Source organism: Rhinolophus ferrumequinum, chromosome 13 (genome assembly GCF_004115265.2).
Source record: "Rhinolophus ferrumequinum isolate MPI-CBG mRhiFer1 chromosome 13, mRhiFer1_v1.p, whole genome shotgun sequence".
NCBI lineage: Eukaryota > Metazoa > Chordata > Mammalia > Chiroptera > Rhinolophidae > Rhinolophus > Rhinolophus ferrumequinum.
In genome coordinates, this window is record NC_046296.1 from 53,824,234 (window position 1) to 53,845,511 (window position 21,278).

The 21,278-nt window shown below is 54.7% G+C and overlaps 1 protein-coding gene across 1 annotated transcript in view; it reads right to left on the reverse strand.

Moving 5' to 3' along the window:
• Positions 1-21,071, reverse strand: part of KCNK3 (potassium two pore domain channel subfamily K member 3) — a 36,680-nt gene extending 15,609 nt beyond the window's left edge. Inside the window, exon 1 of the mRNA XM_033125399.1 lies at positions 20,664-21,071. Coding sequence (XP_032981290.1) covers positions 20,664-20,946 — 283 coding nt within the window. The 5' untranslated portion in view covers positions 20,947-21,071. The remainder of the gene's footprint in view (positions 1-20,663) is intronic.
• Between the last annotated feature and the right edge of the window lie 207 nt (positions 21,072-21,278).

Here is a 21,278-nt window from a genome sequence, read left to right on the forward strand (position 1 = left end):
AAAGTCCAGGCACCTTCAGGTGCCCCGGACCATCCACGTTGTGGATAGAACATGGTGTGTAGCAGGCCATCATCCTAACTCCACTGTAAGTCCCTAGGGCGGAATCTGGGTTCTAGAGGCTTGGTGCTGTGTGGACAGTGGATGTTTAAATGATGGAGGAGAGAGAAGGTGTCCTAATTGCGTCCCTTCAAAGACGCTCTCACTGAGCCCCTCCCCTGCATTCTACCAAGCTGATGAACCCAGAGGTTGATGGCCAGTCCTTTCTGTCCCAGGAAGCAGCCCCCTGGAGGTCTCTTCAGAGATTCCTGGGACGTGTCAGTATGGCTCAGAGCCAGGGAGCAGGAGATGAGAAGAGGGAAGCTGGTCAGGACCCTGAGGGAAGCCGTTTCTGTGGTGGACGTGTCTAGGGTGGCCGCCCCCTTCCTGCCTCTTTGGATCTGTCCTTCCTGCAACAACTCTAGTCAAGGGTGGGCCTAGGCAGCCCCTTTGTACCATGTGACCTTGGCCCAGGCCACAGTGAATTGAACCAGGGATGGATGTCTGATCCAAGAGAATCCCAGCTATCAGCTGCCCTGAGTCGATCAGGTTGTCTCTCCCAGTGATCAGGGGCTGAGGAACTGGTCAGCTTTGGGGAACTGAGCTGCTGGGTTACAGACACTCAGGTCCTAGCCGGGACCAGGGTGAGCCAGAGTCACATGCATGTCAGAATTACAAGGACAAGGGAAGAGAAGCCAGAGTGATGGGGAACAGCGGAGACAGAGATGGTGTGGCCTGAGAGACAGGGAGGGAGACGCCTGGGCTTCTGACTGCTGGCCTTCGACACTGGCTAAGTGGGGCTTTTCTTTTCCAAAATCCCTTTTACTTGCACGGGTCCAAGGGGGTACTTTGCCCTGGCTAAGTTCCAGCCACTGCAGATAGAGGCGCGGGGCTCCCAGCACGGCATCCCAGGTGTGTCTGCACGTGAGCAGCAAAGCAGGAGGGCCCTGGCTGGGTTGCAGGGATCCATGTGGCCACTGCGCTCTACAGTGTTTAGGAACTTTCCCATGGATCCTAGCATCAGCCCTGTGCAGCCCGCTGGGCAGGGGTGGTCTCCATTCAACAGGAGGGGACAGTGAAGCCCAGAAAGGTTGGTGTCTCATCCCAGGTTGCAGCTCCAGAGCTGGACCTAGGACCAGCTCTCTTGGTTCCAGGCCTGCTACTTTTCCCACAACACACACTGCCTCTCTGATCCCTTATCTAGGGAGCTGGGTGGCCCTGGGGTTAGAAATACCTTATATAAAATGCCTAGTACAACACCTGGCATGTGGCGGTTGTCAGGAAGGAGGAGCTGTTGTTAATTTTATTATTTTTTAAAGCACAACACTGAGCTGTCACTCACTACTCAGAAGCCTTCCTTAGTTCCCCAAGTGTTCACAATACCGTCTGGGGGTTTCCTGGTCCAGCACATAGGCGGGCCACTCACAGCCTGACGCACCCCCTACCTGGCCTTCTCTTCCCTGATTCCCCCAATACTTCCAGTCCCCTCTGTTCCAAAGGTCCTCTGCACTTGTCCCACGCCTCTGAGTACTTCCTCGTGTTGTTGGGGCTCCCTGGAGTTCCCTCCTCATCTCTTCAGCCCTCCAAGGACAGCTCCAGGGCTGCCGTCTCTGGCACACCTTCCCATCTCCTGGCTGGGAGAATGGCACCTTCTGCCCTCACCACTCTCTGCCAGATGTGGTGAGGGCAGAGGCTTGCATGGAGGTCGGTCCCTCTCCCACTGGCCACCTTGTCCAGTATCCACAGTGGATTTCCAGCAGATGCATGAAGCCGTCTTGACGGATCGGTGGGCTGGGTGGGCAGGCTTTGGAGCTAGTGTAGCCCCCCGTCTCCATCACCTGCTTCCCCATTCTCCTTTCTGGTCATGGCCAGTGGCCCAGATAGCTCTGGGCTGGCAGGCAGTTTGGCAATAGATGCCAAGAGATGTGAAGGAGGCTTTTCTTAGGCTCAACACACTCCCCAGGGCTCAGGAGCTCTGATGGTGTAGGTTGGCATAATGCCCAGGAGGAGAGGGACTCCAGGCAACAGGGACTTCAGCCAGGACCTCTCTCCCTCTGAGCCAGCCTCCACGTGTGTCCCCACTCTCCACCACATACGCTCACTCCAACACCCCACATGTCTCCCACGGTGGCCTCTTGGCACCACTTCATCCACCAACCAGATGGTCTACGGGGTGGACACACCCAGGGAAGCAGGAAAGTCTGCACCTCAACAAAGGGAGAGGGATCCCTCCCCAGCCCACCACCTACCCCACAAGACCTGGCCTGTGGGCCCTGTTTTTCCTTCAAGTTCCACGCTATTAGGTCTAAAAAAAGCCACTAAATCCAGCCTCTCCCCCCTGCAGGCTCAATGGACCCAAGAGACTCTTCTTAGAAGCTAAGATCCCACCACTCTCCATGGAAACACACTTCACTCAATCCTACGCACTGTCCATCAGAAATGCCCCTTAGGCGGAATGAAACGACCAAAGCTCAGGCCATTCCTGCCCAGCCTGTTTTCAGTGGAGACAACTATCAGCTGTCCCCATCCGTGGGGACTCTTCCCGTCACACAGAGACATGGAGGCAGACGTTCATTCCCCTGCCTGCCTCCTGCTCCTGACTCACCCTGGGTTTGCCACCTCTCTTCTGACCTCTGATTTCCCAGCCTTTTCAATTTTCTCTGCCACTCCACCGGCCTTCCAAGCCCTCCATCCGCTCTGCTGTTCACAGCCCAGAATCAGATGAGAGACTGGCCGGGCCAGGGTATAATAGGAGAATGACCTCATTGCTCCTATGGCCTATAGAGGCTGCCTATTTACGCATCGGTGTCCTGAACTTGCTTTTTATGGTGCCAAGAGCTCTAAGCTGGGCAGTGTCCCCAGGATCCAGGCGGTCTCCCCGGGACCCAGCTTTCTCCAGCTACTGCTTATAGCTCTGCTATGCCTCCCTCTCCCTCCCCCAATCCCTGTGTGGAATCTGGTGGCTGGGGGGGGGGGGGCTGGCTTTCTCTGCACTTGACTTTTGTCAAATGATTAAATGCCTCCGTCACTGCTCACTCCTTCTCAATTCAAAACAATACCAGCGGACCTTTATACAGCACTACTAGGTGCCACACTGTTCTAGGTGAGTTAATCCTCTAAAAACCCTATTCAGTAGGTACTATTATTATCCGCATTTAAAGACGCAGGAACTGAGTCACAGACAGGTTGGTTTGCTCAAGGTCATATAGCAAGTACACGGCAGAGCCAGGACCTGTGCATGGGTCTTCTATTCTCTGTGCACTTTACTCCCTTCCCTCTACTCCCATTTCAGAGGAGGTAAGGCCTCCCCTCCCAAGGCTGACCCCCGAACTGCACTCTGCACCCGCCCTGTGCTTTTCTTCCTGGAGGCCCCTCGTTGGAGGGTATTTTCAAACTGTCGTTTGCTAGCTTCTCCTTATTGGCCTCAAGACTTTGAAGGGAGGGAGCCAGAGAGGGAGGAAGGGAGGCAGGCCCCCACGCCCTCCCATTGGTCTTGCTTTCCCCCTCACTCATCAGGCTGTCCTCACTTCACCCACTAAGACTGTTCTCTCCAGGAACATCAGGAATGTCCTGAGTTCTAGACCCAGAGCCCTGTGGGCAGGGCTGCCCTAGCTCCATGGCACTCTGGGACAAATTAGAAAACATGGGCCCCTCTGGGTGGATGCAGCCCCTCGCGGCGCATAGCTTGGTGAGCAGGCTGGATTTCCGCAGCCCAAACCCCTCGGCTGGATTCTTCTGGACAGTGCACAGCCTGGACAGTCACACATGGTGGCCTCGGCTGTTGGCATCCCCATTTCCCTTCATATTCTGGCCGTGCTCAGGCCTCATGGCCAAGCCTCCTCCTCTCTGGTAACTCCACCCTCCTGCTTCCCACTGCTCCCTTGCAGTTTCCCCTGCTGCCTCTGCTTCGTTCTGCATCCTGATTGAAAGAGGTGGCTAAGACTTTGCCTGGGGTGCCCCGATGCTGGCTCTAGGGAGGACACCAAGACCTCACCTCCGGCTCCAGTCCATGCTGGATCTCCACTCACCACCTGGCTGAACCATGACACCCAAGCGTGCCCTGCTCACCTGAATGCATCTCCCATCCTCCCCCGTCCCCTTGCCCCGCAATGCTGGCCTTCTCTGTGCTGCTTGATTTCTGATAACGTCCTCATGCCTCAGTCAACCAGGTGGACATCTTGCCTTTCCCTCCTCTTCCCCACATCTAGCCCCAGCTATTCCTCCTTTCCTAGTCCTGCCCTTTCTTTCTGTTCCTTCAGCCACCACTATGGTCTGGGCCCTCACCCTCTCTAGTCTGGACTTCGGCAGCAGGTCTTAACTGTTAGCCCAGCGTAGCCTCCAGTCCCCTCACCCCCAGTCTTCCCCACACCTACTTCCAGATTATACTCCGCTCTGCACATGTCACTCTTGTGCTCAAAAATCTTCCATGACTCCCCATTGCCTACAGGGAAAGAAGCTCAAACTTTCAACCTGCCTTTCAACATCCTCTACCATATGTCATACCTCTCCAGCCTTAGCTATTGCTATACCATACCCTAGGGTTTCAGAGCTAACTTTTGGCAGTGCTTTACCATAGCTAAGCTCTCCGAAGGTTGCCAGGGAGGAGGTGGGTGGGGGGAAGTGCTGGGGTGATGCGGGTCTGCCCATGCCTCCCCCTGCTCCCCCACCGCCCATCCCAAGCTGAAGTCTTTCAATGGCCACCAGCAGCCTAACAGCTGCCCTTCACTCAGGGGGCCTGGATTAGAGTTCAGCCAGACTGGAAATGCGGAGGGTAGGTCTCAGGGCAGGTGGGTAAGGGGTGAGGGGGACAGAGGAGTGTCTCAGAATGGGAGTCACTCACCCAGGGAGAAGGGCCTGGCTTGACAGTGGGGCAGCATGTTCACAGGGGGATGAGCCCCAGTCCTCCTTTTCATTCGTGCAGCATTTAGCGTATCCCTGGTTTCCCAGTGCGGACAGTCAGGGAGGCAAGTATCACTAGCACTCACCCCACTGAGAAACGAGAAAGCTGAGGCTTGGCCAGTGAGGTGACTTGGGCCAGGATAGACATGTGGGAGTTTCCTGGGGGGCCCCTGTGCACCCCTGGCTGGACCCCGGCTTTCGGCGCAGTAGGAACCTCCCTGGCCATCCAGTGAGGGGCTGTTAACTCTGGCACTCAGGGGGGGCCCTGAACAGGGGGGCTTCTTGCCCTGTTCCATTCCCGGCCCAAATTGGTACCAGCACCTGGGAAGGGCAGCCGGCCAGCCATGTGCCAGTGTTACTTTAAAAATAAACCAGGGAAGAATGAGAAGCTTAAAAATAACCCTGGGGGATGTGTGAGGAGCTAATTACTACTGCAGCCCCCTGTCAGGTCTTCAGGGCGTATGGCTGGGCCTGAGGAGCCTGCATGCTGGGCCCCCTCTGCTTGTCTTTTCTAGTTGGGAGCCTGGTACCAGGTCCTCCTGGAGCAGCTAGGGGCTGACGGGGCCTCCGAATCTGAGAGAGGAGCTGGAAGTTGCTCTGGGCATCCTGGGCAGTCTCCCTCATCATGACCAGGATGGGGAGGCCGAGGAGGGAGGGGGACTCCCGCGCCAGGCAGAGAGCTCTGTGCCCCAGCTCCTGACAGGGCTTCCCTGCCTCTCTTGTCTCTGGGCCTCACCCATGACGTCCCACTGGAGTCACTCTGGCTTCAAAAGGGACTTTGAGGTCCTGAGTGCCCCCCTCTTCTCTGAAGGGCATGTAGTGGTGGTAGCAGCCAGGTGGCCGGTTTGGCCCATTACATCTCCCTATTTAGGACTCCTGCCACTACTTGTCATGTGTATTATTCTCTTGAGAAGAACTGTGAGGCATGTCTTGCCCCAAAGTTGCATGGTTCTTCTGGCTGCCCACTTCTGGATGCTTCTGCAGTCAACCTTGGCCTGTCTCTGGACCCTCGGTGCTGAGCAGGGGCTGCAGGCTGGCCAGGCCTGCAGAGTCCCTAGGCTCTTCACAAATGGCAGTCAGGGAGGCAGAAGCCACACTCCCCTCCCACAGGCCCAGGCTCCCCCAAGTCTCTCGGAAACTTGTAAGTCCCCCACCTTAGTGTGAGGACATCCTGCTGTGACTGGGGGTGGGGTGGAAACAGGGCCCAGCTGAGGACACAGCAGAGGACAGATATGCAGGATCAAAGAGAAAAAGCAGATCTTTCCTGGATGAGGGAGGCAGGGGCCAAGACTGCTGGAAGCTGACAGAAATGATCAAAGGACAAGGACGCATGGGGAGAGACAGAAGGGGTGTGGGAATACACTTCCAGGACAGGCAGGCAGAGCGGGCAGTTGGGGCGTAGGGGCCACTGCATGATGAGCAGCGGCTTTGGGGGCCAGACAAGCCTAGACTCGGGTCCTTGGCACGGTTCCCTGAACTGATAACCTTGTTGGGCCTTGAGCCTCATTTGCATAATGGACATAATGATAATTAGGTCGTGACCCCTGCAGGAGGAGGTTGGTGAAGCATTTGTGAAACGGAATCTGGGAGCTATGATATTGTTCATTCTCTCCCCTGCCTCTCCTGGAATCTGGCTCTTCTGTTCCACCTCAGCTAGACAAATACAAAAGATGCCCCTCCCACGCTCACCTTCCCGTCCTCCTGGAACAAGCTGTTGAATGTTACACTGTTTTCATGGTCAGTGGCCACCGTGTTGCCAAACCCACTGATTGTTTCTCGGTGGTCATCTGACTTGATCTCCTAGCAGCAGCTGGTAGTGGATGGCTCCCTCCCTCCTGAACCACTCCTCTTAGCCTCCAGACACCCCACTTTCCAGGTTTCCTCCAGTCTCCTGGCAGCCCCCTGCCTTGCTCAACCTCCTGAGATTGGGGCTGGCCCTGGGCTCTTCTCTCCCAGTCTCCCCTCTCCCCAGCTGATCTCAGTTAGCCACATGACTTTAAATATTGCTTCCATCTGATAACACTCAAATTTATATCTCAGCTTTGACCTCTCCCTTGAGTTGCAGACTTGTCTAACTGCCTTCACGGATTTGTAATAAGCCTCTCAAAATTAACCTATGTGTCCAAAACCGAAGACTTAAATCTCATCTCTTTATCAAACTCGTTATTGTCCGGGATTTATTTCCTATCTCAGAAAATGTTTACGCTCCACCCAGTCATGCAAAGACCACCCTCAATTATCCCCTTTGCCTGACTCCCACCGCCCTCCTCTCCAGCACATGCATCAGCAGGTGGGGCCAAGTCTTCCTCGCAAACACATACTCAATTCACGCTGCTCTCTACCTCCAGGGTCTCCACCGGGTGTCCAATCCTCCATCATGCTCTCTTTCAAATCACTGAACTGCAGCCTGGCTGGTCTCCCAGCTTCCCTCTTATTCTATAACCATCTGACCTGCACAGAGCAGCCAGAGGGATGCTGGTAAAAATTTAAGTCATATCACACCACAACCCTGCTTAAGACTTTTCGGTGAATTCCATCACACTTAGAATAAAATCCCAACTTGACTGTGGCCTCCATGGCCCTCCAGGATCCTGCCCTTCCCTGCCTCCACCTCTTCGCTCAGTGTGCTGCTGCCGCACCGCTCTTTCTGGTCCCGTTCTTCAAACATGCCAAACTCGAGCCTACCTGGGACCTCTGCATTTGCTGTTCCCTGCTGGAAGGCTCTTTTCTGATCTTTGCATTACACAGCCCCCCCCGCCCCCCCATGAATGCTCCCCAGGATTGCCCGTTCCCCCCTCTCCATCACTTTCTACCACATCCTCTTGTTTTACTGACTCCTGGTACTTACTACCATTAAGATAATGGTTTTATTTGTGATCATATAAGTTAGTTTATTGCCTATCTGCTTCCTCTGCAATGTAGGTACCATGAGGAGAGGGGTTGAGTCCTTGGAGCCTAGAATGATACCCGACATGAGGAAGAAGCTCAGAAAAACAAAGGGAATGGAGGGACGGCGTGTGGGTGGCTGAGGGAGTGGAGAGTCAGGAGGCCTAGGTGGAGGACTGGCTCTCCTACTGAACTGCTGGTGTCTCTCCCTAAACCCTAACCTCGGTCTCAGTCTCTTTATCTAGAAGGGAGAAGGATTGGACTGAATCAGTGATTCTCAAGGAATCTGAAAGACCCCAGGTATTGCTGTAACGCCATCCACTGCCAAGTGCCAAGCTGAGCCTTTGTTCTGCATAAGCATGCCAGTGTCCACATCCAGAACTGACCCATTCCAGCTAAAGGAAGATGCTTGCCGTGACCTTTAGTTGGCCTGGTATGCTCTGCAATGGGTGATCGTGTAATGTCCCATAAACATTTTGAGATAGCAAACCATGGTGAGGACCCATGGGGCTAACTCTGGTCCCTCAGAGGTCTAGCAGGTCACTGGCCTAGGTGGAATGTCAAAGGTTGGTCCATGAGCGGGACCTTAGCTCCCAGTGCCCTGGAAGCCTGCAAGCTAGCCTAGGGACTGGATTGCAGGACTGGCCAGCAGTGCAATCACCCTGGGCCGGCTCAGGTCCAGAGGCAATCTGGGAAGTAAGACTGTCTGCCGCCTTTCTCTGGGCTACCCGTCCCCTCCCCCCGCCCCACTGCCCCCCACCACCAGAAAGCGCTGGCTGGGGTCAGCCTGCTCTCAGCACTGCTTCCTCCCACACCCCACCCATGGACTACTGTGGGAGCTGCCAGCGTGAGCGGCTGCCCTTCCCGGGTGGAGGCTCCTGCATTCCAGCTGTCCCAGGGGCTGGGGCAGTGGACTCGCTCTGCTGATAATAAGGCTTTGGCCACAGTTAGAAGGGGGTGACTTGGAGGTCTTGGACAGAGCTCTTTTCTTGGGATTAGACACAGAGGAAGTCCCTCCAGGGCTCAGCCAGCATGGGGTGAAGTGGGGACAAGAGTGTAATTCTGGGTAGTGTGCTTCTCAGGAAGGGCTGGAAGAAGCAGAGGCCAGGAGTAGGTCCAACAGAGGCTGTCCGAGCTGTAAGGGGCTCAGAGCTCACCGGCCCAGGTCTCTTGCAGAGAAGCCTAGGGTGGGATGTGGCTTGCTATGGGTCTCATGGCCAGGTAGGAGCAGAGAAACAGTGGAGGGGGCCGTGGCCTCCACTTTCCTCAGCGCAGCTGCACTAAGTCACAGATGCAAGAAAGGGTACGTAGACACCTCTATGAATCCACTGGGCAATCCTGAGGGGCAGGCAGGGCAGATCAGGGTTTCTTCGGTGCCCTGGGAAGATGAGAGTGCTTAGGACTCTGGAGCATTGAGTTAAGCACGACCCCAGAAGGATGGAGCTTGCTTGCCTCAGAGTTTGGGTCCAGGTCTTTCTCCCTGGCCCCTCCTGGAAGTAGACCAAGGACCCAGAGCAGCCCCAGAGGGTCTTGCTCTGTCTAATCCTCATGGTGGCAAATCCATGACACAGGTCGTGCTGAAGAGAGAGTCACACTGGCTCCGCCTGATCAAAGCACCCCAGTTTGTTCTCAGGTGAGTGATCTCACATGGCCGAGGAGCCTCCCCTAGGCTGACTCCCTTCCCTGGGCTTGTTTGAGAGCAAGCTGAGAGTTAAAGCCGAGAAGGGGAAGCACAGCTTGTCCCCGGCACCCCCACTGAGACTCTCAGTCTCTTTCTCCTCTGGGGCAGCAGACATGACCTTCTCCTGGGGCCACCCACTGACTCCTGATGTCTCTGCCACCTGGCTCACTACAGGTGCTTTGGCTTGCGAACTCCAAAAATTCTTCCTCAGATGCCTCTTGAATGTTTCTTAAATACCAAGGAAACCCAGAAAGAAGGTGCTATCTGCTGGCTAGTGAGTGGCCCAGCCTCCCAGCTGTAGAATGCTGATCTTAAGAAGCTCTCTTCTCTCCTGAGCATCCCAAACCTGGTTGCAGATTCCTTCACCTGGGGAGTGTTTAAAACTTACCGCCTCCTGGGCTTAGCGCAGATATAATGAGTTAACTCTTAAGGGCCAGGCCCTCACACCCATCACTCTGGTCCAAACAACTGACTCTATCGGGACAAGCTTCCTACTCAGGAGCACACGGGAGCCATCTTACCTGCCCCCCCAACCCCCAACACACTGGTGAGCAGGTGAGTCGCCCCCAAAAGGCCCCCTCTCTCATTCACTGGCTACTCTTAAGAACCGTCACTCTGTTCCCATTTCTAGTTTAAGGTTCCCATTCTGTCCAGAAGGATGGTGTTGACAAGTGCATGGAACTAAGGTCACTCTGTGACAAACTGCCCCTAACAACACTGCCCTTTGCCGTCCACAGGCTGACGTGCGCTTCTACGATACACCATCCAGTGGGAATGACCCACCGTCAGCCCTTGTGTTCCCAGGGGGAAAGCTCGATTTCCGGATTGGAAGGTCTGGATGTGACTCCTGCTGCCACAGTTACTGACTCTGGGTTGCAGGAAGTGATCTTCTGTTCTCAACTTCACTGGCAAAGTAGGAATAATGATACCTACATGTCTGGGTTGTTGTGAGGCTTAGAAGCGATACTGTAGGGTCGAGTGCTTTATAAATCAAGCGCTGTGCATGCTTTATACACCCCTGTTCTACTACTTGCCAGCAGTGTGACTTTGGGAGCATTTCTTAACCCATCTGAGCTTCAATGTCCTCATCTTTAAAATGGGGACTATAACAGTGCCACCCTCATTGGTGGCTGTGATGATTCAATGAGGTAATGCATGTAATGAGCTCAGCCCAGAGCTCATAATGGCTGCCTGATTCACGACCGTGGAAAGCGAGGCAGCTCCACGGGGAATGGCAGCTTCCTGTCAGGTCTAAGATCCGGATGGAGCAGTCCAGGGAAAAACCTCTCTTTTGCATAGATCTGAAGGTAACTGCCGGGCCCCTGCCTGCCCCCAAGGGCTTGGGATGCTCTCCTGTGTCCCAGGAGGACTAGACCTATCTCCGAGGAGAGGCTACCTTCTGTCTGAGAGTCTGGCGTCGCTTTCTCTGGGCTCCTCCACTAGGGGCCTGACAGTTTGGGTCTCCGGAGGGAGCCCCCCAGAGAGTCCTGTGGCCCTCAGGCTGGAATGTGCCTCTTAGGGTATTTCTGAGATGGTTATTTCTGCATCGGAGCTGTGGTCAGGACAGGCCCTGCACATTCCTGAAGAGGGACACTGAGTCCACGCCAAGCCTTGGAGCCTCGAGCAGAGATGAAGGGGGTCCGAGAGTGGGGGCCGGCGGCTGTCCATGCAGCACGTATCCACAGGACACTACCTCTTTCAGCTCAGCGCTGTCCCAAGAGCTCCTGCACACCACCCATAAGACTGGGTTTGGTCTGGGCTCCAGAGTGGACCGTGGCCCAGAAAAGGAAGTATGTAGGTAGGAGGGGCTGAAAGCACTCCCTGGGGGTTGGCTGAAGTGTGCCTGGTGACCAGAAGAAGGGAGGCAATCAGGGTACAGGTTGTCATTACACTCTGGTTCAAATGGCGTCATGGGGGCACTCACTAGTTCAACTGGAGTGAGGAGGGTACCCACTGGTTTAACTGGGGTCATAGAGGCACTTAGTGATTCAGCAGGAGTCATGGGGGCGCCCAATGGTCAGGGTACAGGCAGGAAAACACAGGTTGAAGCCTGTCACTTCCCTCTTCCAGTGCCTGTCAAATCAGTCTATCCACCAGAGTCTAGCAGTCAGTTCCCTCCAGGGTCTGTTCCCAACCACCTTTCCTGGCGCACGCTCGTGCCCTTCAGTCTGTGTCCTGCTGTTCCATCACCCTGCTGTCTTACCTACTAAAATCCTCACTCTCCATTCAAGCCTTCCTCAAGTACCACCCGCTCCAGGAAGCCTTCTCGATCCTATTCTAGTCATTCCACTAAGATTTAGCATATATACCATTCAACTTGTGGTTTCAGGATTCTGCTGGACCAGAGGCTCCTGGAGGAAAGACCTGGGTCTTAGTTTTCTACTCTATCAGTGGCTACACTGCCTGACCCTCAGAACAGCTCAATGATTTTTGGTAAGCTGAACTGAAATGAAGGCTAACGTTGGTCCTACTTCGAAGGTGACCCAGAGGATCTGCAACCCCCCAGGACATTCCCGAGTCTCACTTTGGATACTCTAACTCTCCAGGCGGCCTCTTTAAAGATCAAGAAATCAAAGCATCTCAGGGTTGGGAAGAATCTTAAAAGCCATTTATTACAGCCCCCAAGTCTGACATATGGGTGGTGTGATGATCTTTTTGATGTGTCAACTTGGCTAAAGTCTCTAATTATTTAATGAAACATTAATCTAGGGGTTGCTGTGAAGGCATTTTGTAGATGTGATTAAAGTCCATAATCAGTTGTCTTTAAGTAAGGAAGATTATCCGAGATAATCTGCGTGCACCTGATTCAATCAGCTGAAAGGCTTTAAGAGCCAAACTGAGGCTTCCCTGAAGAAGAAATTCTGCCGGTGGACAGCGACTTCAGCCCATGCTGGAAAGAGTTCCAGCCAGTCCCTCCTGATGGCCTGCTTTATGGATTTCGAACGTGCCTACCTAGTCACTACTATGAAATCAGCCAATTCCTAGACTACATCTCTTAATACATATCTCATATTGGTTCTGCTTGTCGGTTGAACCCTGATGTATACAGGTGACCTCTGCAGCATGCCTATCTAGTGTCTTTTGTATGCTTCCTCTGATGGGGAGCTCACCACCTCCCAAGGCAGCACAGTCCATCATTGGTCAGCTTCCACTCTAACAAGGTCTGCCTTATATTGGACTTAATTAAATCTTTTAATGGACTCTACGTACTGGTGCTGGTTCAACCCCTTGCGCCCAATTAGCCCAAGGTTGTTTCTTTTACCTTTCAACAGCTCAGCAAATATTTGAAGGTAGCCCTTATGCTCTGCAGGCCTGCTTTCCCTAAGTGTCCTTTATCTGACATGGGGTTTCCCTCCTCTGAATGTTCCTCAGGTTGTTGATGTCCCTCTGAAAATGTGCAGACACATGTGGCCTGGCAGGTCTAGCAAAGAGTGGGCTTTGTCCTGCTACCTGCATTCCATACTCTAGCCGGCACAGGGTGAGAGTATCTGGTAGCCACAGGGCCAGGTGACCTCCATGGGCCTTCGCTGTCTGGATCCCAGCCCATGAAAGAAGAAATGAGCCTGAGCTTCTTCTTCTCATGGGGCTGGAGGTCGTTCTGCCCCTGGGACTTTGAGTAGATGCCAGTTTCCCACTTTGACATTTAATCGCTGGGGCACCTGTTCTCCATGGATCTAAGCAACTTCCCCGGCAGGCGGTTAGGGAGGAGGAGAGCCGAGGACCAGTGGATTCTTGTTTGCAGGCTTTCCCATGAGACAAGCCCTTCTCCACTTCCCTTTCCCCCACCCACAATGATGGTACAGCACGTGGCCCCACCAGGCTCCATGGCTGGCTCCCATGGAGCAAGGCACAACCCCGCTCCAAAACTTAGAGAAGGGTCCACCAGCTCTAACATTCCACAACCAGATTCCTAAGGATTTTTTCCAGCTCTAAATCTTCTTGGTCTTAAAACCACGGTCCACATGTCTATTTCCAGAAGTCAGGTCTCCAGGTTATTTAAATTTTTGCTACTCAAAGTGTGGCCCATGGATCAATAGCATCAGGGTCCCCTGGGACCTTGTTGGTAATGCAGAGTCTCAGGCCTTGCCCGAGATCTACTGATTCAGAATCTGCATTTAAATGACATCAACCAGGTCATCCCACTGCACATGACCATTCGAGAAGCATTAACGTAGAAAATTCTGCATTGCTGAGCTAGCCTACTTAACTTCCCCCTGTGGAACACCTCCACTATGCAGATGGGAAGACTGAGGCACACAGGGAAGTACCTGCTCCTCCCATGAGTACAAGGGAAGGGGGGGGGAGAGAGAGAGAGAGAGAGAGAGAGAGAGAGAGAGAGAGAGAGAACACTGGAATGATTTGTCTAAGGCCTTCAGGGGAGAGAAAGAACCCTGTTTCGAGTGCCCAGGCCAGGCTCCTGCCTTGTATTCACAGCAGCCAGTGGCCCCCTCACAATGGGGTCCTTAGGTATCACTGGAGGAAGAAGGAGGGAGAAGCAGGGGTGGGAAGTTGGCCTCAGCCTTGCAGGGATCCCAGGAGGCCACAGGACTGGGAGGCCTGGAGCTGTTTGCTCTAGGCAGCAGGGAAGCCAGCTATAGCAAACGGGAAAGTGAAGGTGTGACTTGGGGCAGTAGCTCAGGGTTGGGTGGCTCCAGGTGAGGAGCATGTCTCTCGGAGCCACCTGGGAGCTGCCTGAGCATCTGCAGTTTCTGGACAACGAGCAAGTGTGGGCAGACACAGAGGCGGTGGTGTCAGCTTGGCTGTTGACTCCTCACTTAAGGGCCATGACAGGCATTTGTCATACGGCTCTCTGAGGACCAGAGGCTAAGAGACGGGTCAGAAGGAGGTGCAGGGCAAACAGAACAGGCCCGCTGGCAGCTTGCTGTCTTTTCTAAGAGCCCGTGGGGGGCCCAAGAGCATGGAGTGAGGTGTCAGTAAACAAGGCTCAAAGGCCAGCTCTGAGAACAATTGAGTGTGGCCTTTAGCAAGCCCCCTTTCCAATCTGGATTTTAGTTTCCACACTGTAAAATGAGAGGGGTGGAGCTACAATTGTGATTTCTCTTAGGGCGAAATGCTTTATCCCTCGTCCCAAGGCAAGAGATCCTGAAGCTGAGGCCACAGCTGAGTGCCCTGTGTGGACCCTGTACCCATCCTTCATCATTTATGACACTCACATAGAAGGGACTGCAGAAGCTCCATGGGAGGTGGCGGGGGGTGGGGGGGTGGTGGTGTCTGCAGCGTAGCTCCGGGAAAAGATACTCCCTCCAACGCTAGTGTAAGCCCTGACATTGTCGTTTTATATTTGTAGGGTCCTCGGTCAATTTCCGAACCTCTAGGAGTTTCTCGTTCCTCGACTGTAACAGGATGATAACGCCTGTCCTCCTAGGGCACTTGTGGGAATGCTGGCAGTGAAACGCGCCTTGGACAGTGCCTGACATGTTAGAGACACATGGCAGTCCCCTGCATCCCAGGTAGAAATGAAGTAACTTGTCCAAGGATGAGGGAATGGCCATCCTGGGTCTAGGCCGAGGTTTGCCCAAACTGGTAATGGTCTCAGTTAGAGCTGGGGCTCTTCGCCTGCTGCTGGCCGACTCCAGGGAAACCATTCCTACGTTTTTTTAAATTATAAAATCAACTCACAGATTCACCGTTTGTGCTGCCAGCTGAAAGCTGTTTATAGTGGTGATTTGCACTACATTCATCTGTGCTTATTTATGTTTTCTTTGAAAATACTTATTGTGTTTGTCCTGTCTCCACTGTGGCCAGGCATGTGTCTTCTATTCCTGTCCTGTCCTCGCCCCCATTCCTTCCACGTCTCCAGCCCCCAGCCATGATGTGTGGGAACTGGATGTGTAGGCAAGAGGCATGGCAGTCAGAAGGACCTCTGATCAAACACACCCACTTTGTAGATGAGGAAACTGACGGTCATAGAGGACCAGCAACTGCACTAAGTGGAATTGGAACTTTTGCCTCCTTGCGCCAATGGTAGGTTCTCCTACCACTGTGCACTTACTCTCCCTGACTGGTCTGTCTGCTCAGAGGAGCGAGCATTGCCCCTGAGCCTGGATGTCAGGCAGACTCCAGGCATAGGTGAAGATCTGGGAAGCCTGGGGTGGGGGACTGGGATGAGGGGAATGAAGGGAAGGGTGGGGTGGCCTCTGCTCCCCAACCCCATTGTCCCACCTGTTAGGAAGGAGCAGAGGTAGCTGTGGTCCTGGTAATCCTTGGGAAACAGAGCAGTTCCCTTCTGTGGGGGAGGTAATAATACATGAGCAATTATACTAATAACACCAATAATTAGAGGTACTGCTTACTAAGTGCCTCCGCTGTAGCAGGCACTTTCTTTACATTATCCTATTTAATCCTAAGGGGCAGATATTATCCTCTCATTTTATAAATTACAAAACAAGCTCAGAGCGACTAAGTGACTTGTGCAAGCTGGTGGAAGGGGATGGAGAGGTGGGTTGAGAGACGACCCCAGGTACCTGGCTTCTAAGCCAGTACCTGCGTTCCTACAGCACCCTCAGAAAAGGCTTGGGCAGTCGATGCAGAGAGGTGGCCTGTGGGCAGGGAGGAAAGAAATGCTGACTGAGAGTGGGCAGTGGGGCTGTTCCAGGCTGGCCTCCTCCATATGCCCCCAGGAAGTCAGTAGAAGACTGGAGTGCAGTGATAAGCAGCCAAGGTCCCACTGCTAAGCGGGATGGTGGGTCATTAGGGGAACAGGCTGGGCTGATGGAGAACTCCAGTCTGGGCGCCCAAAGGCCTAGGTGCTAATCAGAGGTGTCCCTGCAACTTAGTGTGTGACTTTGGGCAAGTCACTCACCTCTCTGGGTGTTTGGATGATTGCTAATGTCTCCTTTCACTCTTTTATTTGAGGACTCTGGGGTTTTAGGGATGGCAGGTCCCTTCTGTACTTTCCTTCTTCTTGGAAAGATGCAAAAAGGACAGGTCCCTTCATGAACTGCCAGCTTGAATTCCCAGTCTAAGGGTTCCCAGGTGACGTGGTGTGCGAGGGGAGCCTGTGTTCAGCTGAGAACAGGCTGGAAGCTGAGGAAAGAGCAGAACAGAGCTTTGCTGTACCAGCTCCCTCAGCTAATCAATCACCCGGTCTCTTGTTGCCTTAGAGCCACAAGGATTCGGGGACCTGCAGTGGGAGAACAGGCACCTGTGAGCCTGTGGCAGCCTCAGGTGGGGCCTGGAGCTGGGCACAGCTCTGGCACCTGGTCTAGGCAGGTCAGGGGCCAGGGTGTGGGGCAGCACTAGGCTGGCTGCAGTGTGCTGGGGAAGGACAAGCTGTGGCTACTCTGTGCCCTTGGGATACAAAGGTCCGGCCTGGGTTCTCGAAGTGGGGAAAGAACTGGCAAAATATCCAGGGCATGGGAGTCAGAGAGGCTCAGTTGTGTCTGGGCAGGTGTTTCCCTCCAAGTCACAAGGCCATGGGTCATTTATTCTCAGAGCCTTAGGTTCCTCCTCTGAAAAATGTAGATAATAATGCCCACCTTGAAGGGTAGGTGAGAGAATGAATTGAGGGGATACAAGTGAGTGTGTTGGGTAGAGCCTACCCAAGAGTGGATATTAAATGGTGGCTGCTATTAGTATTGTTGCCGTTGCTGCTGTTAATAATAATAAATAAAGAGGCATCCTGAGCAAGTGGAAGGCGTGGGGGCCTGGGAGGCAGGTCTTGCTACCCTTTGGCGATGAGACTCCCATCACCTCTCTGCAAGAGGAGGGGTTGGCAGCAGCTGATTTCCAGGTTCCTTCCTGCTCTGACAGCCTCCTGGCTATGAATAGATGGGGCTGGGGCCCTGGAGGAGTTTAATGACTCAACAGCTATAGAGAGTTTAAGCTTCCCAGAAAAGAGTTTCTGTTTGCATTTGACGAACTTAGGGCCCAACAAAGGAAGGGTTTCCTGGCTGGGAGGCCAGAGATAGGGAGCTGGAGGAATCCTTGCAGCCAGTGCCGACTGTGTGTGACTAACCAGGTGAATGACTAACACACCCTGCTGACCCTCCACCAATCAGCCTGACTGTGGGTGCCCTGTAGGCTGGCATCACTGAGCACAACTTGGTCATGCCAGTCCTGGCGGGCTCTGGGCTTCATACCATATGGAGGCAGAGGAAGCAGCGAAGAGACCGGCCGGGGAAAGAGCACTGCTCTTGGAGTCAGGAGACCCAGCTCCTTGCTCTAACTCCACTGCTCGCCAGCTGCATTACTTTGGGGGAGTCCCTTTCCTTCCCTGAGCCTCCATGCTTTCATCTGTGCAATGGAGCTAACAATGCCTGCCCTGGAAACTTCCTTGAGCTATGAAGGCTGGGACTCAAGAAATGAGATGGAAGTGCGTTGTGATCATTAAGATATTGAATGAATGGGAGGTCTGTCATTATTCTATCCCAATGGGATTGCTGGTGCCGCAGGAGACCCATTTGCATCCCCAAAGGGGTCAGGTGGACAGAGGCCGCTGTCTTCGTGTTTTGAGTCAAGACCAGTCTAATGTAGGGCCCCTTCCAGTCGTCCGATTACAACCCAGACAGGTTTTTCTTAAAGCAGAGTCTCTGTGGGCAGCTTCCAGCCATGTGACACAGACAGAGCAAGAGGTGACAAAAAGCCAGGGACGGTTGGGTGAGGCAGGGAGTGGACATTGCCAGTCTGCCCCCCGCCCCGCTCCAGAACTAGGGTGGTGCTATGATGCTGTCTTTTCTCTTGTCCGGCACTTTATAAATAAATAATCACCAGAACCACACTCTGTCTGCCTCTGCCCCCAGCTTTTAGCAACTCTCTTGGTGTGGACTACGAGCTCTTTGGGAAATGGCAGGGGTGGAGGGCAAAGACGATGCTGTTTCCTGTCTGCACACCTTAAACCCATCAGAAGCCTCCTCTGAGTGCTCACGTGTGCTGCCGGGTACTGTGACAGCATGGGGAACACAGAGACAGGAATCACAGGGCCCTGCCCACAGGCAGGTTAATTACAGTCCGGTGAAAGAGACCAAACACATCCCCTAACATGTAAATAACCACGCAAAAGAGCCTACACTGTCACCCAGGTCATCCTGACAATAAGTCCTGCAATTGTCCAGACCAGTGCCTTGGGATATTCTGGGAGACTTGAAGGAGGAAGTGGGGTTTGAGCTGGACCTGAAAGCTTAGCTTGGATAAGATAAATAGGCAGAGAAAAAGGCATGCCAGGCAGGTACACTTAAGGTGATCTCAGGGGACCGTTTGGCTGCAGTGGAGGGATCATGTCAGTAAGAACCGAGACATGAAGTTAGACATAGAGATTGGAGCCAGGTATGAAAGTCCTTAAAATTTGGGATAAGATTCCATGGGCAGGGGAGCCAGCAAGGGCTTCTGAGAAAGGTATTGGTATGGTCAGATCTGTGCTTTGGGGAGATTCTTTCTGGCAGCATTGTCCAGGGGAACTTGCCCCTTGGAGAAATAAGGCTGGAGGCAAGGAAGTCAGTTGGGAGGTTACTGGGGAGCTGGTGACTATGGGACTGAGAAGGAAAGGGGGTACGTAACCAAGGGCACGAAGTGTGGGAAGAGGGAGAGGGAAAGCCTGAGGGTGTTCCATGCTCCTGAAACCCTGGCAGATGGCAGGGAAGTGGGAGAAGGGAAGAGACCCCAGACCAAACTTGGTCTGGTCCTTCCCAGAAAAGCAGGCTGCTCTCTGGGCAGGCCTGAGTCTGATCATCCTGCCCTTAACTCACAGGGTCAGCAGGACCCAGAGGTGCCCCCACTTGAGCCACATCTACCTCTGAGGCCCTTTTGCTCTTCTTCCAAGACAGGAATCCAGAGACCATGTAGCATAGCTCCCTGTGGTCCCAAGGGAGCTGTGGAGTCTCCGCACAGAGTCCTGCAGTGGATAGACGGCAGGGGCAGCATTCAGTCCTGTCTTTTACCCTCTCGACTCATGTTGACTCCCAAGAAAACACTGCCATCTTATCATGGGCTATGCCAAGTGGCAATGAGCCCCTGGGAGCTCAGCCAAAACAAGGAGGGGATCAGGGAGAGGAGAGGGAATGGGAAAGATGGAGGAAACAGCTCCTGGAGGCATCCCAGTGGGCTCCGAGGGAAGGTGGGCTGGCAGCACGTCAGGACTGAGAGGATTCCTTGAGATCATTTCAGCCAACCCCTCACATTGCCTGAAGGTGAGCCTGAGACCCAGGCAGGGGAAGGGACTTGCCCAAGGTCATCCAGCTGGAGACGTGATGGAGCTGGGCTGGAATCGTGGTCTTAGGAGTGCGTATGGTGTTTACACGGTCTGGACTCTTGAACAGCACATTAAGGACCTCACTGGAGATTTCTTTCCTGGACATCGTTTGTGTGATGTGTGTGTGTGCCTGTGTCTGCCCTGTGTGTGCTTATGTGTGTACCTCTGTGTGGGCGCCTGTGCTATGTTGTGAGAAAGTTGAGTGTGTGTATGGCTTTCTACCCCACAGTCAGCCTTGGCTTGGAGAAGAGAACTGGGCCATTCTTGTGAGGCGAGTGCTTTCCTGGGACAGCAGAGAAGGTGGAAAGGGCTGGATCTGGCTTCCAGCACCAGCTCTGCTGCCCTAAAAAATTTAAAGGCACTGGTTGGTGGTGCCCAAACTTCCGGAACTGGATACACACACACAGACACACACACACAGCCGCAATTATAAGGTGTTTCAGTCACCCAGAGTGGCCGAGAGTGCCCCGGAGTGCCGAGTACCTGCATCCACGCGTCTCCCTAGAGCCCCCGCCCGTGTAGACACACCGGGTGCTGAAGTCTTTCTGCAGGGACACGGAAGAGTAGCTGCTCCCCGCAGCTCACACTCAGCGCCCAGCTCCAGGGCCTGGCCGGGCCACACCCCTCCTGCTCAGCCTCCGCTGGTCGTTCCTGGCCCCTCTCACACACTTCAGAGTCCCCTGGGGCCCCACACTGCCTAGCAGGGACAAGTTAGGGCTGGCCCGGCTGGAGAGTCAGGTCCAGAGCCAGGAATCGACGCCTCCCCCGAGTCCTGTCCCGGCGGAGCAGACACGCCAGGCTGAACTCAGGTTTCTGGGAGTGCGGCGTTGGGCGCCTGGACCCTCTCCCGGGGAACCCCTCCGCCCAGGCCGGATCCGGAGTACCCGTCCCCGGGTCCCCCCAAACCCCCCCCCCGCCCACCCCCCGCCCACCCCCCGCCCGGCGAGTAGTTACCGATGGTGGTGATGACGGTGATGGCGAAATAGAAGGAGCCGGCGAAGCGCCACTGCACGCCGGCCTTGTGCGGCTTGAGGCGCAGCACGACGCGCTCGAGCTCCTCGTAGCCGCCCTGGCTGAGGTTGTAGCGCGCCCGCAGCTCCTGCTGCCGCAGCTCCAGCCGCTGCCGCTCGATCATCTCAGGCTCCGACTCTAGCGCGTCGAAGACCGCGGCGCCCACCAGCAGGTAGGTGAAGGTGCACACGATGAGCGCCAGCGTGCGCACGTTCTGCCGCTTCATCGTCCCGCCCGGGCCGCCGCCGGCCCCCGGTCACCCCCCGCCCGCGTCCCGGCCTCGGCCGCCGCTGCTGCTGCCCCGGAGGCGGCCTGGGGCATGGCTGCGCTCGCCGCTCCCCGCGCCGGGCACCCGCTCCGCGCCCCGGGGCGGTCGCCGCAAACGCCGCCGCGGCCGCGGCCGTGGAGCTGTCCCTTCAGCACCACCCACCGCCCTCCTCCGCCTGGCCCCGCTCCCGCCCCCCGTCCCCCGCCCGCAGGCCGCCTCCTCCCGCCAGCCCTCCCGCCCAGCCAAATAAGGACTGGGGAGACGCGCCGAGGGAGGGAGGAGGGGGGCTA